At 43.7% G+C, this 16,375-nt stretch overlaps 1 protein-coding gene and 1 non-coding gene across 18 annotated transcripts in view; both read right to left on the bottom strand.

Annotated features, from left to right (window-relative positions):
- Positions 1-16,375, bottom strand: part of PCBP2 (poly(rC) binding protein 2) — a 22,691-nt gene extending 6,316 nt beyond the window's left edge. For 2 of the 17 annotated variants that reach the window (XM_029204771.1, XM_029204788.1), the window contains exons 1-14: positions 16,100-16,186; positions 13,637-13,779; positions 13,049-13,072; positions 12,930-12,962; positions 11,891-12,007; positions 9,349-9,480; positions 8,247-8,375; positions 7,134-7,220; positions 5,203-5,295; positions 4,078-4,119; positions 2,756-2,828; positions 2,210-2,248; positions 1,218-1,273; positions 157-326 (exon numbers count right to left, since the gene is read on the bottom strand). In XM_029204771.1, the coding sequence (XP_029060604.1) occupies positions 157-326; positions 1,218-1,273; positions 2,210-2,248; positions 2,756-2,828; positions 4,078-4,119; positions 5,203-5,295; positions 7,134-7,220; positions 8,247-8,375; positions 9,349-9,480; positions 11,891-12,007; positions 12,930-12,962; positions 13,049-13,072; positions 13,637-13,705 (1,064 nt within the window). In that variant the 5' untranslated portion in view covers positions 13,706-13,779; positions 16,100-16,186. Of the gene's footprint in view, positions 1-156; positions 327-1,217; positions 1,274-2,209; positions 2,249-2,755; positions 2,829-4,077; positions 4,120-5,202; positions 5,296-7,133; positions 7,221-8,246; positions 8,376-9,348; positions 9,481-11,890; positions 12,008-12,929; positions 12,963-13,048; positions 13,073-13,636; positions 13,780-16,099 lie in introns of all 17 variants that reach the window. The other 15 variants (XM_029204773.1, XM_029204775.1, XM_029204772.1 and 12 more) reach the window with 15 other exon arrangements.
- On the bottom strand, positions 11,369-11,475 carry LOC114886328. Its single transcript, XR_003791330.1, has one exon. It is a non-coding gene; the product is annotated as a U6 spliceosomal RNA (small nuclear RNA).

Genomic DNA, 16,375 nt, shown 5'->3' with positions numbered 1-16,375 from the left:
AGTAGAGCTAGACTTTTAACTTTTTCTTTTGCCATCTCTACCCTTCCCATTTCCATCCCCCAAAGAATCCCACACTTTACATTAACAGTGTAACTTCCCCCAACACATACATTACTTATGCTGGCATGAATAACACAAAAGATAGGGAACACTTACCTGACATTGATTAGATATTGAGCCAGGCTAATGCTGGCAGCAGATCCAGTGATGGTAACCTGCCTATCAGTAGATCCTTCCACTGGGTTCGCAATTTTGATCTGCGCCCCAGACATCTGACGGATCTCATTGATTTTGGCGCCTTGACGCCCGATTATGCAGCCAATCAACTTAAGGGAGAAAGACAACAAGGCATACCAAATTAAGAGTTGCATGGTTAGGTCCAAGAATTCCACCCACTCCTCAGGCTTCTACAGCTTGGGTCCACAAACATGACAGTGGAAACTATCTGCATCCTACACATTCTACTCATACACTCCTGATTTTAAAAACTGAGTTATAGATTATATCTCAACTCTTGCCCTATTCTTCTGTCTGATCACTACAGGTCAGAGCCAACTCTAAGCTGAATGACTCCTAGGAGCATTAGCTCATTTCCTCAGAGTACTAACTCCAAAGACAAAATAAAGCAGAGCAAACGTGATGATAAACCTAGCTAACCAGAGATAGGGATAAAGATAAAAGTATATTCTGTTTTTGGTAAAAAAGATGCCATAACTCATCCTGCCATGATTCCTACTTCACCATCGTGACAAGAATTCTGGCTAATTTCTAATGCTTTTGCCTTGGGAAAAAGTAAAAAATTGGCCAACATTTGCACTGTCCAATACTGTAGACACTAATAACGTGATAACTAAACACATGAAGTGTGGCCAGTAAGATTGAGAAATTGAATTATTATTCTCAACAGCTACACGTGGTTAGTGACTACCACGTTGGGATAGTACAGACAGAACATCCAAGGACCACTGAGTCAGGGATAAGGCTTCAGGTTCTACAAGAAACAAAGGCAAATGGGAATTTCTATTTGAGACAAAAAGCTTCTTTCTGGCTCATCAATTTCCTCCAGTTTTTACTTGAGATTTTATATAGTTTTAAGAATTTAATTTGGTGTCTACAACCCCATTTTCTTAAGAGTGGCATGATGCCGTTGAAAAGACCTCTATTCTTGAAAACCAATTCTCTTATTTTCACCCCATGCAACCCAACCATATACTTACATCGTTTGGAATGGTGAGTTCATGAGAAGTAGTCTGAGCAGATGCATCCAAACCTGCTAAAAGACAGAAGAGAGCAAAGAAGTTCAATGCACAGCATACAAACTCCCACTGATTTGTACATTAACCTAACAGAAGAAAAACGAACTGGAAACCCAGCATTGGCTGTTGGGATTCATCACTAACTTGGAAGCCTCCAAGGAGGAAAGAGGGGAGAGGGGTGTAGAAATAATGCTGGAAAAGTTCCTCTGTACACACAGAAGAGGCTGATTTCATGACATTTCCTGCAAAGCCCAGCCTATTAGGGTGTAAGGGGATGGAAGCCAAGGGGCAAGGGAATGTGGTATCCTCAATTCTCAGGACCAAAATCTAAACAAGTACTTCTGCACTTCTCCCCTTTTCTGGTTGGATTTCCTGCTGTTGTGTTCCAATTTTATCTCACCTGATGCTATCACCAGCGCCAATATCATGCCTGTTATTGGGTACCATGGACTTTTGGCACACATGCAGAGTTGCTTTAAATATACCTATATCAGATTAACACCCTCCTAACACACCCTTACCCCTAACCTAAACTTGAAGGTCAGTGAGAATGAGATGGCAGTAAGGTGTGGGAAGTTCATTTCTCCAGATTTATTCCCTGTCTTTTGCTCAATAATTTGTTCTGGGTTTTGTTTTCCAAAGAAAAAGAAAAAAAACTCCTATCAGCAAACACCCATACCCATCTGACACCTGGACTAGACCAGACCAGCTGGCTAACTCACAAGTCTAGTCTTGCTCTCAGCTGTGGCTGCTAAAACTCAGCATTTTTAGAAGGGGGTAGGCCAGATCCATCAAGGGACCCTCAGGGATACCAGGCCCACCCCCGCTTTGCTCTCTCAGCTCCTTTCTGCCATGTGCATGTTCTGCTGGTATGTCATGGGCAGTGAAACAAGACTCCCACCAGTTTATTAATATAACAGTAGAATACTACAGATTTTTTTTTTAATCATTACCCCAATAGCCTTTCACCTCTGGAGAGCTGGATTCAATGCCTGTTAAGATACAAGTGAAAATGAGTTTGGTGGTCTCATCCTAACCCTATCGGACAAGTTATTCCTTATATATATAAAAAAAGCCCAAGAAAACAAAACAAAACAAAACAGAAACAAAAACCACTACACAATTTGGCACAAATGGATTGTTTCTACCCAGGTCTATGAACAGCTGGTGGAGAGAAAGGGGGTGCCAATCAGATCAAAGGGGCAGCAGCGAGGATGGGTTAGAAGAAATATCAGCCTACCCTTTGCCTGACAAGCATCCCCAGACCTCACCCCAAACCTTCCAGGGCCTTTTTTCTCTTTTAGAATAACTCACCCCAAATGAAAACCAAGTTAACAAACACATTACCTCCTTTGGTTTAGCCATAGAAAACAGGCAAGTTTAAACCAGCAGGATGCTGGGTAATGAAGTTTGTTTTAAACAGATGTCAAACTGAGACCTTGGGGCTGGCCTCTGTCTTGTACTACACCTTACAGAAATAAACACTGAGGTATCCATACCACTGAATCCGGTGTTGCCATGCGTCATGGGAAAATGAGACTGTTGCATTGCCAACTGGTGCAGCTTGGTCAACTGCAGGAAGGAAACAGAAGAGGTTGGCATTAGAAGAGCAAAACAGTCAGGGCTCAAGCACATTCAAATTTGAAAATGCAGAGCTCCTGATCCCCAAAGTTGGCTACTACTCAAACTATGACAGAGGGTAAGATATGGGGCTGGTATCACCATCCTGGGGATGGGCACAACAAGAAGGTAAGGGTTAGAAATAGAAAGGGTGTCAGTACAAAGAGAATGAACGCATTTGGGGTGTGTGAAAAGACAAGCAGCAGCACCCGCCTGACAACCATCCCCCTGTGGGCTATTTAATGAAGGTGTTTGCAGCCATTGCAACAGTTGCCCCAGGGACAAGCACAGACAGGCTAGGAAAACAAACTGTGCAGTGGTGCTAGGGAAAACACACCATGCAGGGTTCTGTCAGTACTGGGAGGAGGGAAGGAGATGAGGGGGCAGGGAAACTGCAAGGAGGAGAGAGATTAAGGTGAAACCAAAGTGGGTTTAGCACACCCCCACCCCATGATTTCTACAGCTATTTTTCTTCATCTATATAAACTGTCCTGGCTATTGTAAAACCATCCCTCTTCAAGTCTACTTCCCCTCCTGGGGGCTATCACTAACCAAGAGCCAATCTTAACTTCCCAAATCTAAAGCTCAGCACCTGAAGGAGTTAGTAAGGATAGAGGATAAGTGCAGAAAGAAATGCCCTTGAAGTCTAAATACCAGCACTTTTTAAGTTGGAGTTTTTAGTGACAAAGAAGGTTTTACTGAGTTGAATTCCCAAACATTCAGCTTCCTACCCCTCCCTGTGTAAACAAACCCCTTTCCCCACCCCTCCAGATGCTTTTTAAACTGTCACCTCAGACTGAGGAGTACACAAGGGCAAAGCCAACCTCCCACCTCCCATCCCCCGCCATGGAAAGGACTCCAAGCAGAGATGCACAGCCCACTGTCAATTTAAGCTGTGCCCTGGGATAACAAATGACAGTATACCGTGGAACATTTCTCTTTTAGAGTAATCTGGAACATGGGAGAAAGCAGAATCTAATAATCTGCCAGATTATAATTTCCAGGGATTAAATGGCAAAAACAAGGTGCTACTATGTCCTGATTAAAGATCATTTAAGGGCCAAAATATGGAGTTCACCTTGTGAGGAAAACAATACTGCAAATGTTTAAGACCCAACTCACTCCTGCCTACATGGAGAAAAGAGACAATTTTGGACGGGAGAAGGAACTTTTCAAAACAAGAAGTGAAAACAAAACTTACATCTGGCTGTGGAATGGCATACTGTCCTTGAATGGTATAGGCCTACAAAAGGAGGAAAACAGTTCCTATTAAAAACCAATCACGGACAGCCACCCAGTGGGGGGAAAAAGACAGATTTCAACTAGCCAGGAAGCCAGAGTTGAACTAGAGAATAGGGAGGCCAGGGGTTGAGGCAGTAGATAGTATCTCACAAATACAGTCAGACCTGTTGGCCTTCTTTAAACCCTAATATGATGGCTTATTCCGGGATGCCTATAAAGGGAGCCATGTTCCCTGCAATCAAAGACAAAATAACACATCTGTTTCTTAATGAAAACGTGGGAAGTGGGATTAAACAATGCCTCGACTGCCCAAGCCCCCTTCCTTCTCCCTGTGTACAAGATAGCCTAGAAGGAAAACGGTCTTTCCTCAGCCACCCCAACCCTTCTACCAATCATGGTGACATGAATGATTTTTATCTGCACAAACCTACATGGCATGTTTTGAAACACTTTCCCTTTTCCTATCTTATTTTTCTCTACATCTGCCTAAAGACCTTAAGTGCACTGGAAGCTAGTTGGGTCCCTAGCACTAGGGAGCTGACCATAGGAACATACACACACAAAAAAATCACTGTGTTCTAAGTCCTGCCTTCTCCCACCTCCCCTCCATAAAAGGCACTTGCAGCTCCCACTACACCCTCCTCCCCCCACACCATAACCTCCCAAAAAGGGAGCTGGGTCTTCAGGGCAATGGGGTGGGGACAAGGAGAATCGGGAAGGGAGGGGAAGGAAGGAGCAGCTGGTTCACAGGATGTGAGGCTTCTCACATAACAGTGGCCAGTACCCCCAAAAGTGCACCCAGGTTGGGGTGGGAAGGTGAAAATGGGGTAGGAGGAGTAGGAGACAGGGAAAAGGGGTTGAACAAAAAAAGGAAAAAAAAGGAAAAAAAAAAGAGAGTTGGTGTTACCATCTGGTGGGCTACGCAGCCTGTGTGAAATGAGGTGGGGGGGTCAGTCCAGGTCCCCGTGGACAGGTGGTGTCCACAGCACAAAAATCACCAGCGCCACTGGCCCCCCGCGTGTTGGCAGTCTCGGCTGAGGCGGAAGGATTGAGTGAGCCTTGGAGACTGAACATCCCCTCTCACCTCTAGAGGTGGTCCCTCCAGGTCAGGGTTGAGGCACATGGACGGGGTGGTGTGGGGAAAGCTCGCACTGTCGCTGCCTGTGCTGTACCTGTCCTGTGGATAAATAGAGGATTTCAGTCTCCAGGGCTGTCAATCCGGCACCTTGTCACCAGCATGAAATTCACACAAAAAAAGTTGTTTAATTTTTTCTTTTCCTTTAAAAAGGAGCTCACAACACAATTTGAAACGAGCTGCAATCAGTGAATTAAAAAAAAAAGTTACCTATGGTGGCAGATTTCACACTGCACAATTGGGCTATTTTCAGTCAGAACGAAGGGGTGGGGCAACGAGCTGATGCCAGCTCCTGGTCAGTGTGCGATTAAATTGAACCCCTACAGAGCCCACTTTGTCAGAGAGGAACAAAAGACACAGGTCCATCTGTGGACACTGCATGAACTGGTCCATTTAAAAAGGCCCATGGGAATAATCCAAGAAGGGCCACTCATGGAAGAAGAAGCTGCAAGTTTTTAGAGGGTGGTCAATTGAATAAAGGGGAGGGAGGGAAGGAAAGCAAAGAGGTAAGAAGGGGTGGGTGGGAAGGGGAGGGAAGGAAAGGGAAATGAAGGAAGACTTGTAAATGGAGAGGACTGCTGCTGTGCAGTATGGACTCTAGATAATCCCAAGTGGGAGTGGAAGAATCCAGAAGAGTAGGAACTTGTAGTTCCAGGGTAGAAGGGAAAACTCCTAGAACTAAACCTCCCTGCTACACTGACTCTGGGCCTGTATATCCTGCCTAACTATCCAGACTCATGGAGAGCCCTCTGACCAAACCAGTTTGTACAAGGCTAGTGTTAAAAGCAAGGTACTAAACTATGATATGATTAATTTCTTGTGAACGCTTCCAGAACTACAAGACAAACTAAGTCCCCCAAAACTTATTCAGTTTTATGACAACTCAATAGAATATGAATGAGATGGACTTTAAGTGCTTCTCCAGTTCAAATATAAGATGGAACTAGTTGAATATCTGTGCTTTTAACAGGTCAGCCCCATGTAGGAAAAGGCACCTTGAGCACTATACTTGTTTAGGCAGCTACCAAAATCAAGGTCACTATTTCAGCCTGAACCTCAATATTTTAAAAACCTACCTACTCCTCAAATACTAACCAAAAAGCATAAAACCATGGTGCTAATCAGTGCCCTTTGTCATAAAAATCTAAATTCAGAATAAACCACGTGCCAAGGATCCAGAGTTTAGGTGGGTGAAGGAGGAGAGGTCAAAGGGGTGCTTTGGTGTTCTTACTCTAACACCAAAGGTCACAGACCCACACAGCCCAACATGCTCTCCCCCTTCTATTCTTAAGACACTGAACCCTTACCCCAGCTGATTTGTTATGCCATGTGGGTTCAAACCAGTGTTTATGAGGTTAAGAGCCCGGGGACAACACACTGGAGTTTGGGAGTGAAGGGGTAGGAGTAGGGGAGGTGAGATGGGGAGAAGGGGAAGTTTGTAGGACACTCAATTTCAGGACCCCCAATTTGAGACCACCATCCAAGAATCTCTTTCAGAGGTCCAACTCTTTGCTACCTTTATTCAGACCTCTAAAGAACACCCCACACATGAAAAAACATGGGATGGGGTGGGGTAGGGAAAGAAGTAGTGACACCAAGGCAATTTAACCCGTTCTTCTAACCCAACCCACCTTAAATTACTAAGCAAATTACCTCTTCCGAGTGCCTACAAAACTCCCATTGCCTGCTAAAAATTAAATAAGATAGCATTCATAGCTTTCTCCAGTACAAAAAATAAATAAAACTGAAAGCAGGTCAAATTATGGCCAGAGTACAGGTTTCAGCAAGCATGCAGAGTGGCCTGGTGTGCTGCTGGCAAAGTTTTGACATTTCAAACATAATCCTTGTTCACCTTAGCCCACCAATAAAAAATTTCTTACCTGACCACCTGCAAAGATGACTGGAGAACTGGACGGCTTGGGCCGGTACGGGATGGTCACGCCCTTCGGGGGGGACTGGGAGAGAGTCAGAGGGGAAAAAAACAAAAAGAGATAAGGTTTCAAAGCTGCTTCAGCTGTGTGGCTTAAGCTCACACAGGTCAGTTAAATTAAAAACTGTATTATTTCCATTCCCTCACCTACCAACGCTGTCTCTGGCTAGATCTAATCTCAAATCATCTGCAGTTATTTGCCTTTAAAGCAGTAAGATGGTCCGTGGACTACAGAGCTCACACTAATTCTCATCAAGGCAGATGCCCCTGTAATAATTTAGGCATTATTTCCATGTGTTCAAATAAGTCTAATTAACACGAAAAACCTGTATGTGTACATATGTACGTTTGAGTTGGTAATTAAGATCCTACATTTTGGCCTGAATAGGAAATAAAGACAAAATAGGAAATAAAACTCCCAAATGTTGCACCTAGGATAATACAGAACTGTCCATAAATAGTTCAAAGGCTCAATCAATATTTTCCTAAACTCTACTTGAAAATTCTACTTTCCTTTCTCACCAATATGGGACCAACTCCCTATGACAATTCTAAAAAGGTTTACTTCCCCTTAATTTTGCTATTCTTGTTAATTGAATAGCATCCACCAGAACCTCATAAGTCATTCAGAAAAACCATTATGGATACATTTTTTTATACATACAGCATTCTGAATATAATCCTGCCTCATCAGAAATTAATTTAAAGAATATATCAAAGTTGCACGTAGCTAAAATATTGTAATCTGAAAGGCAATTTAACTTAGCTTCTCAGGAACCCAGATACATCTTTTGTCCACTCATTCCTAGTAGTGAATCTTCCCCTACCAACTCTGCTAAAATCGCTGTAAACCAAATGATCACCACTGCTTAGTTTCTATTTTTGCTTGCACTATAAGAAAAGTCAAAGCTGGGGGAAGGAAAATATGAACTCAGGGAACCTCTTCCCCACCCCCACTGGAGGCTTCTAACAGCCTCACCTAATTCTAGTCTTACTAAATATAGATCAGTCTGTCTCCCTAAATCACCCTCCCCCCATTCTCAGCATGAGCCTGAGGGCTTACCTCCAACATGACCACGCAGATCTGTTTCACACACTCAATGATGGACTGCGGAATGCCAGCAATAGTGATGGCCCGCTCAGTTGAGTTGGGGAGCATATCCCCTGCCACCTGGACCTGAGCCCCTGTACTCTTTGGGGATAAAAAAAATTTAAAAATCAGAGAAAACAGCTCACACTCTTCAGTATCTCCCAGCAGAAATCTTAAGAATCTAAAGCTCAGTAGACACTTATCCCATCTCCTATCTTACCCTTTTTATCCTCCCTTCCCACTCTTCCCTTATTCCAGATAAGACTGCTTAATCAGTTATAAATTATCCTCTGAAAGCTGAAAATAAGGCTGAATAACAGCCTAAATTTAACCTGGTCTCAAGAAAAAGGTCCCTCTAGACAGTTTCCTCTCAGCTAATGATAGCTCTGTAGGCCATCAAACAAAATACCCACAAATATCACCCACCTTTCATTCTCTTATTTAACAAATGTTTATATCAAGCCCATGCTATATGTGCCAGGTACCACCCCAGGTACTTGGAATACATCAATGAACAAAATCAAAATCCCTGCTCACATGGCATGTACAAAAGGCTCCCAAAAACTACAATTAGTTTTCCTTTAGGAGCCATTCAAATTTCATTCCAACATCCAATTCAGTAACTCCCAGATATAATTAAAAGCTTCCATAATTTCATGTAACTTCCATAATTTAAAAGGGAGAATTACAACTACATCCTAATACACCTTCATTTTCCCCTTGCTATTTAGGGATTTGGCCAAGAAAAACATTTGATATTATTATCAATCAAATTGTAAGCTCTTTAAACATTAAAAAAAGATAACGTAGTCTCATGGAAAAGTTGCCAATGGGTCATATGCAATAGGTGGAAATTCTGGTTAACTTTTCTGATTTATTGTTGTTAAAATATATGGAATATAAAATATATATATACACATATATCAAGCAAATTACAGTCTTCTAGGACTATTACTTTAATAAAAATCTTCACCTCAATGAACACAAACTTTTCCTAGACATAGTAAAGGCTAATAGAAGAAGCACATTTAGAATAATTTACATTTCAAAAAGAAAATGAGCACAAGTTACCAACCTCACGTATTTCCTTGATCTTGCAACCACCTTTCCCAATGAGAGAGCCACACTGACTAGCAGGGACCACCAGCCTCAGAGTGACTGGGGGTCTACTGGCAGCTGTGCTATTGGTCATAGAGCTGCTGATGTCCTACAACAAGAAATTAGTCAAAACATCAGAAGAATATAAAAGTTTAAACAGATCCCTGGGAACCCATAACTGCCATGAAAGAACCTTACAAGGGACATATTATGTCACAATCTGCATCAACAAAGGTTCAAATATTGCCTCCCCCCAAAACCCTATTTCTGAAAAGATAAAATGGCCTACAAACGTCCTCAGGTTTAGCCCTAAATATATTTTCCTTCACACCAGAAGTGTTCTTGGTAGAGAGAAAACTTACTTTGAAAATTAAAGAGTTTTCTCAGTAGAAGACAAAATTAAATATTAAGAGATAAAACAATGCAATCCAAATTCAAGTAACTGGGCTTCCCTGGTGGCGCAGTGGTTGAGAGTCCGCCTGCCGATGCAGGGGACATGGGTTCGTGCCCTGGTCCAGGAAGATCCCACATGCCGCGGAGCGGCTGGGCCTGTGAGCCATGGCCGCTGGGCCTGCACGTCCGGAGCCTGTGCTCCGCAATGGGGAGAGGCCACAACGGTAAGAGGCCCGTGTACCGCAAAAAAAAAAAAACAAAACAAAAAACAAATTCAATTCTCTTAGAAAACTACATAAAGATTAAATACTGTACTTCCATTTATCCTTGTCTTAATTTCTTGGTAATATTACCATTGTACAGATAATGAAATTGAGGCTAAGTACCTACCCCAATCACATCTAAAAAGCTGTAGATTTTAAACTAAAGGACTGTATTGGTTCCAAAGCCCGTAGTCTTTCCCGTTACAATATGCTGCATCTGAAAGTCATGGCTTTAAACTAGTTAAATTTAGCCTTCTGAGGATTAAATGGTTTTAGCCTAATCTCTATGTAGTAGCTAGACCTGGGAACTCCTCAAACATAAGCCCCTAAAGTCAAGAACATGCTTCTTATTTGTTGAAAGTATGAATAGATTTTCTGAATTTTTTTAAAAAATATTTATTTGGCTGCACCGGGTCTTAGTTGTGGCACGCAGGCTCTCTGGTGCAGCATGTGGGATCTAGTTCCCTGATCAGGGATTGAACCCGGTCCCCTGGCGCTGGGAGCTCAGAGTCTTAGCCACTGGACCACCAGGGAAGTCGCTAGATTTTCTGAACTTTTTTAAAGCTACAAGCTCTGGATTAGCAGGGTCTTGCAGATCAAAGGATAACATTTCTGATCTTGGCAAGGATAAGATTTCAGGCACCATTAAGGCATCAAGCAGCAGCCCTGAAGCTCTCCTCTGCCTGCAATGTCAATTGCATGATTAGCACTATTACTGCAGAAGTGGGAGGAAGCTGAAGACTGGACCTAGGGCAATGGTTGTTCAGCATTATAAGGTTGAAACCAGTTAATTATTTAAAAAAAAAAAAAACAAACTTCCTTCAGTCAGAAAATCTCTGGTATTGATATTTTGCTTCTGATCACTTATAAAACGCATTCCCTCCCTCCAAGTATAGCTCAAGTATAGTATAGACACAGTTACCAGATTGATTTTTTTTTTAAATATATAACTGCATCCAGGGTTGGGAGATACCTGTATTTATGGAGTATATTAGTGTTCAGAAGGGCTCCTAACGAAAGCATGTTAATTTAGTCCACTCAACTATGAATTAGGGGACATAATTACCAACACAGTGGTGGCATACCTTCAAAACTGCTGGTTAAGAAATAAAAGATGCTGGTTTTTCACACATTTTTTAGAGTCCCTGATAAGAGTTAAACTATTTGGGGGTTTTTCTGGGGGCTCTTTTATTCAAGTATAGTCAATATACACTATTTAGGTTTCAGATGTACAACACAGTGATTTGACATTTAAATACATTACAAGATGATCAGCACAGTAAGTGTAGTAACCGTTTGCCACCAAACAAAGTTAACCTCCCATTACTTATTTTATAACTGGAAAATAGGGAATGCTTCACAAATGTGCATGTCATCCTTACACAGAGGCCACGCCAATCTTCTCTGTATCATTCCAATTGTAGTTTATGTGCTGCCAAAGTGAGCACTCCAACTACAGTTGGGGGTTAGGGGTGCCGACACCCCACCCCAGTCAGAAGTCCATGTATAACTTAACTTATCCGCAGTTCTGCATCCACAGATTCAAGCAACCTCTGATTGTGTAGTTCTACAATACGTATTGTGTAGTACGTATTTATTGAAAAAAAAAAAAAATTAAGTACAAGTAGACCTGCACACTTCAAACTCATGTTGTTCAAGGGACAACTGTATTTTTCTACCGATTAAAGTGACATCTCTTTTTAATTACAAATGGTCCAATTTGGGGGATGATGAATGGGAGCAAAGAACCCATTTATGGAGTTTTATGATCTAGTCTGTCCTTGAATTTTAAAAGCCCTTAGAAATCATTAAACTATCTAGAAGCACTTAAAAATAAAGAATGAGGGGCAGGGAACAACAAACCTCTTCCAGTTTGTCAATGATCATAGCAAAGGCTTTGAAGATGGCATTAGTGGGTCCAGCCAAAGTGATAATCCTCTCAGGACAATTCCCTTCTGAGATGTTGATACGTGCACCACTCTGGATAGGAAACAGAGCCAAAAGGTTAAAGAGAAAAAGATCTGAGCATACACACACACACACACACACACAAATATATAATCCCTCTTAAATAAGATGGGCAAGAAGCTGCCTGTATACATGATTCTGACACAAGGCAATATCGACATCACTTCAAATACTGCTCCATATTTGTCCTCAAACATAAACTACAGAAGCTGCTTTAAGTCTTGAATGAACTGAGACTTCCTAAAATTACATTTCCCAGCATACTATTTGTCATTACAAATAACTGCGCCAGAAAAATACAAGCTTCTCCTATTAAGATCTCCCCCTCAGGCTTCCCTGGTGGCACAGTAGTTAAGAATCTGCCTGCCAATGCACGGGACACGGGTTCGAGCCCTGGTCCAGGTGGATCCCACATGCCGTGGAGCAGCTGAGCCCGTATGCCACAACTACTGGGCCTGCGGCTCTGGAGCCCATGAGCCAGAACTGCTGAGCCCGCGTGTCACAGCTGCTGGGGCCCACCTGCCTGGAGCCTGTGCTCCGCAACAAGAGAAGCCACCACAATGAGAGGCCCGTGCACCGCAACAAAGAGTGGCCCCCGCTCGGGCCGCTCGTCGCAACGAAGACCCAACCCAGCCAAAAATAAAATAAATAAATCTAAAAAAAAAAAAAAAAAAAGAGAGAGAGAGAGAGAGAGAGAAAAAGCTCTCCTCCCTTCTGGGACTTCCCTGGGGGTCCAGTGGTTAAGACTCTGCGCTTTCACTGAAGCAGGCGCAGGTTTGATCTCCGGTCGGAGAATTAAGATCCCACATGCCGCACGGCCAAAAAAAAAATTCCCCCTTCTAATCTCTCATTAAATTTTTTTTTGCTTTTGTTTTAAAGGTTTTTTACTTCCCAAGTTAACAGTCCCTTAACCCCCCCATCCACAATAACTCACCTCCTCACGCATCTTCTTAACTGATTCTCCTTTCTGTAAGAGGAAGTCAAGAGTGAGTTCCAACTGCTATTGAAACGCAGACTGACTAAATAGTAATTAGAGTTGAAGTGATGTCTTACCTTCCCGATGATACTGCCAACTTCCTGCAATGGAGAAAATTAGTGTCAAATATGAGGAAATCTGAAGCGTTCATTATCACAAAAAGTAATTTTTAACAGTCCAAAGCAATGGAAAAACTAAGATTTATTGGGAAAGGGAATGGACAGGCTTATTATTTTCTTTGCTCAAAATATAAGCAAAGCTATCGAAGAACTGTGAAGAAATAATGGAGTAATTAAATGCTATCTTTAATGTAAATCCTTTTTTAAAATACCAAATATATCACCCCACCTTAAAGTTACCCCAAAATTGTTTGGGCAGGGGAAATCTACCTATCACAAGCTATAGCAACATCCATGACAAAAACTTATCATCCAGGTATGAGACAGTCTTTGGCTCTGGCCTCTGGTTAAGCCTTTCCTGCTCAGTGGCGCTTCCTAGTAAAGTCTGTTCGTTTTCCCACTACACTCTCATCTACTCCGCTAGAGAAGAGTTCTAAAGCCAGACACCCCACAGTGCTAATCTGATGAGCTCCGAGATCCATGCCCTCTCTTCCTGGCCCCTCCCCTAGCAGTTACTATGACCCAATTTCCCAAGCTGGTGCATACCTTTCCATGCATAAGTAGCCGGATGGTGAGAGTGACATTTAATCCACCTTCAATCACACCGGTGTCCATGTCGAGCAGTGTTCTGAGGAGCTGGACTTTGAGTGGTCAAGTCTTTGGTCACTGGTGGGGGTGAAAGTCAAAAACTGAAATGAAAACATGACAAAAATCAGAGTAGGAAAACAACAGAAACTTACTTTAACCATTATCAATATTTTCTAATGAGCTCTTTTCCTTAAATGACAGTCTATCAGTTGGCAGGCTTATATACATCCAGCACAACTGCATTAACAGCTCAGGTTCTGTTACAAAGTATGGAAGGCAACTTTCCAGTCTGCTCTCATTAACGGTATGGTTTCCGCTGACTCTCAGGATGTGAAAGATTCCTTCAATTGGCAATGGTTCTAAGGGAACTGCTGAACGTGCACCAGTTGTCCTTCAGCAGAATAAGCTTCAAGAGAATACAGAAACACCTGGAAATCATGAGGGCAAACCTCAAACTAACCAACTACACTCAGGGCAATGACCTTTTGCTTCCCTGTTAGGAAGCTTCTTGGGTTGAAAGCTAGAGAGGACACATGTAAACGTTCTTACTGGAAGCAATTTCTAGGTAAAGAAATTGATGAGAGGCATCTCACATTAAAATTCTGAATGTCAATAGATGCCACCAAATAATTTTTTAAAGATTTACATCAAAAACCTCATTGAAAAAGGCATCTGAAATGCCTTCTATTGCAGGCTGGGTTCCATATTCCCCTTTGGGAAATGACTCAATACATTAAGTGCAGCCTGAGTCCTCTTTTCCCAACCTAGCTTGATAGTCACTCAAGATCTGAAAATTTTCCTTGCTTCTGTGTTAACCTCTGTTACCACTCAAGTCTTCATTCAGATCTATTAAATCTTAAATTTTCTTCCAAAGGAAACAATCGAAATTAAAACTGGTACTGCTAAAAATGTATTGTGTAGTTGTTTTAAACAGCAGTAACGAGCCTTTCCTACTGAGGCCCTTTCCCCACGTATCCTCTAAAGCAATGTTCCTAACATTTCTGCTTTAGAATAATTGATCACGTGTAGAAAGAATGTTTTTGGATATACCTTAGCCTACAACACCTCTTTAGGCCCTAAGAGTGGCTCTTCCCAAAGTTGTGAAATTTCTCCAGTGACATTTTTAGTATCCATCCCTTCAAAACAACATCAGTGATCTCTCTCCTACAGCCAGTCTTCCCCCTTCACAAAACCAGCCACCGTTTTAACTTTGCTCTAACACAGAGCCCATATTCTAAGTATTTAAACTGTTTAAGTGGCTGCCAGACCATTCTGTATATGGCAAGCTGCCCTATGGCTACCTCAAGTAAGTGACTGAGGCATCCCCAAAGCACTTCATTCCCCCATTTCCAGAATGTAATTAATTACTGGCAAAATCCCAGAATTCAACACTTTTCACTCAAGGAAAAACAATAGTGCTGGGGGTGAGGGGGGGAACGGGGAGAGAGAGTTAAGTCTGTGCAGAAAACTTTCTTTTTTCAGTAAGACATGGTAAAAATTTGGCAGTTTAATTCCTTATCCCCACTCACATAATAGGAAGCACGTTACAAATACCACAATAAATGTAAGTTCGAAAAGGCAAGAAAATTGAAAACCTATTTGAAGCCATTTCTTGAGGTAAGAAACAAAGGTGCATTTCCAACTCCAAATCATCCAAGAAATCCCTGTCATATTTCTCTCCTGACTAGGTCAACGTCAGTGTACCCAATCCCAGGAATCCAGCTGTTAATCCTGCAGTCCATTACCCCTTCTCCTATAAATAGCTCGGTCTGGGTCTATAGCGGCATTTTGTAATTTCAAAATTCGTTACCTCGTGAGAACGTCCTGCATAACTCGGTAACTGGGAGCCCGCCTACCCTTTCTTTAACTCCACAGCCCCCCTCCCCTTGGTCATCCAAGCATTTTCCACTCAAAAAATGCACCCCCCATCCCTCCACTAGAAAAGACGGGAAAAAAAATAAACGGTTCGGTCGGGGGGGGGCGCTGCGATCCAGGGGGAGGAGCCGGACTAGTAGCGCCTCCTCGTGTGGCTGCGCCAGCGCCTGACCCCCGCGGGGAGCCGCGCTCACCCGCCCGGCCAGCAAGCCGGCCATCGCCTCCCCTCACCCGCCTCAACCAACAAATCCACCGCCGCCCCCCCCTACCGCGCGCGCGCCCTCCTTGACTCCTGCGCAGCCGCCACCGGGAAAAAGCGGGGGGGGGGGGGGGGGGGGGAGGGGGAAGGCCTTTCGCGAGGCCTAGTAGGCCTCGCCGGAGCCAGGGCCTCGCGTGAATGGCCGGCCAAGCAGAGTGAGGAGGTAGGCGCTCACGCGGGACTACGCGAGGTCGGGGCTCGTGACGAGGACCGGAGACCGCTAAGAAAGATGGCAAGAATAGAAATAGAACTGTAGCCGCGGGCGGAGGGAGAATCTTGAAGCTTACCTGCAGGCGCGAGGCGACTGAGGGGAAAAGGGGAGCGGGCGGGAAGGGGAAGGGCGGGAGGCCGGGGGCGGAACAATAGGGGCGGGCGGGAAGGCGAGGGGGGCCCCGCGGGCGGGCGGAGGAGGAAGGGGGGGGTGGAGGAGGAGGAGGAGGAAGGGGGAAAGAGACCCCGGGGCGGGTGGAGGGCGGCGGAGGGCGGGCGGGCGGGCGGAGGGCGGGCGGGCGGGAGAGGGCGCAGGCTGCGGCTGCTCCGGCTGCTGCCTCTGCTGGTCTGGG

The sequence above is a fragment of the Monodon monoceros genome, unplaced genomic scaffold, assembly GCF_005190385.1.
Source record: "Monodon monoceros isolate NGI ecotype Baffin Bay Population unplaced genomic scaffold, NGI_Narwhal_1 Super_Scaffold_6, whole genome shotgun sequence".
Taxonomy (NCBI): domain Eukaryota; kingdom Metazoa; phylum Chordata; class Mammalia; order Artiodactyla; family Monodontidae; genus Monodon; species Monodon monoceros.
Note: the sequence above shows the minus strand (reverse complement) of the source record. Positions and strands in the feature narration are given on the sequence as shown.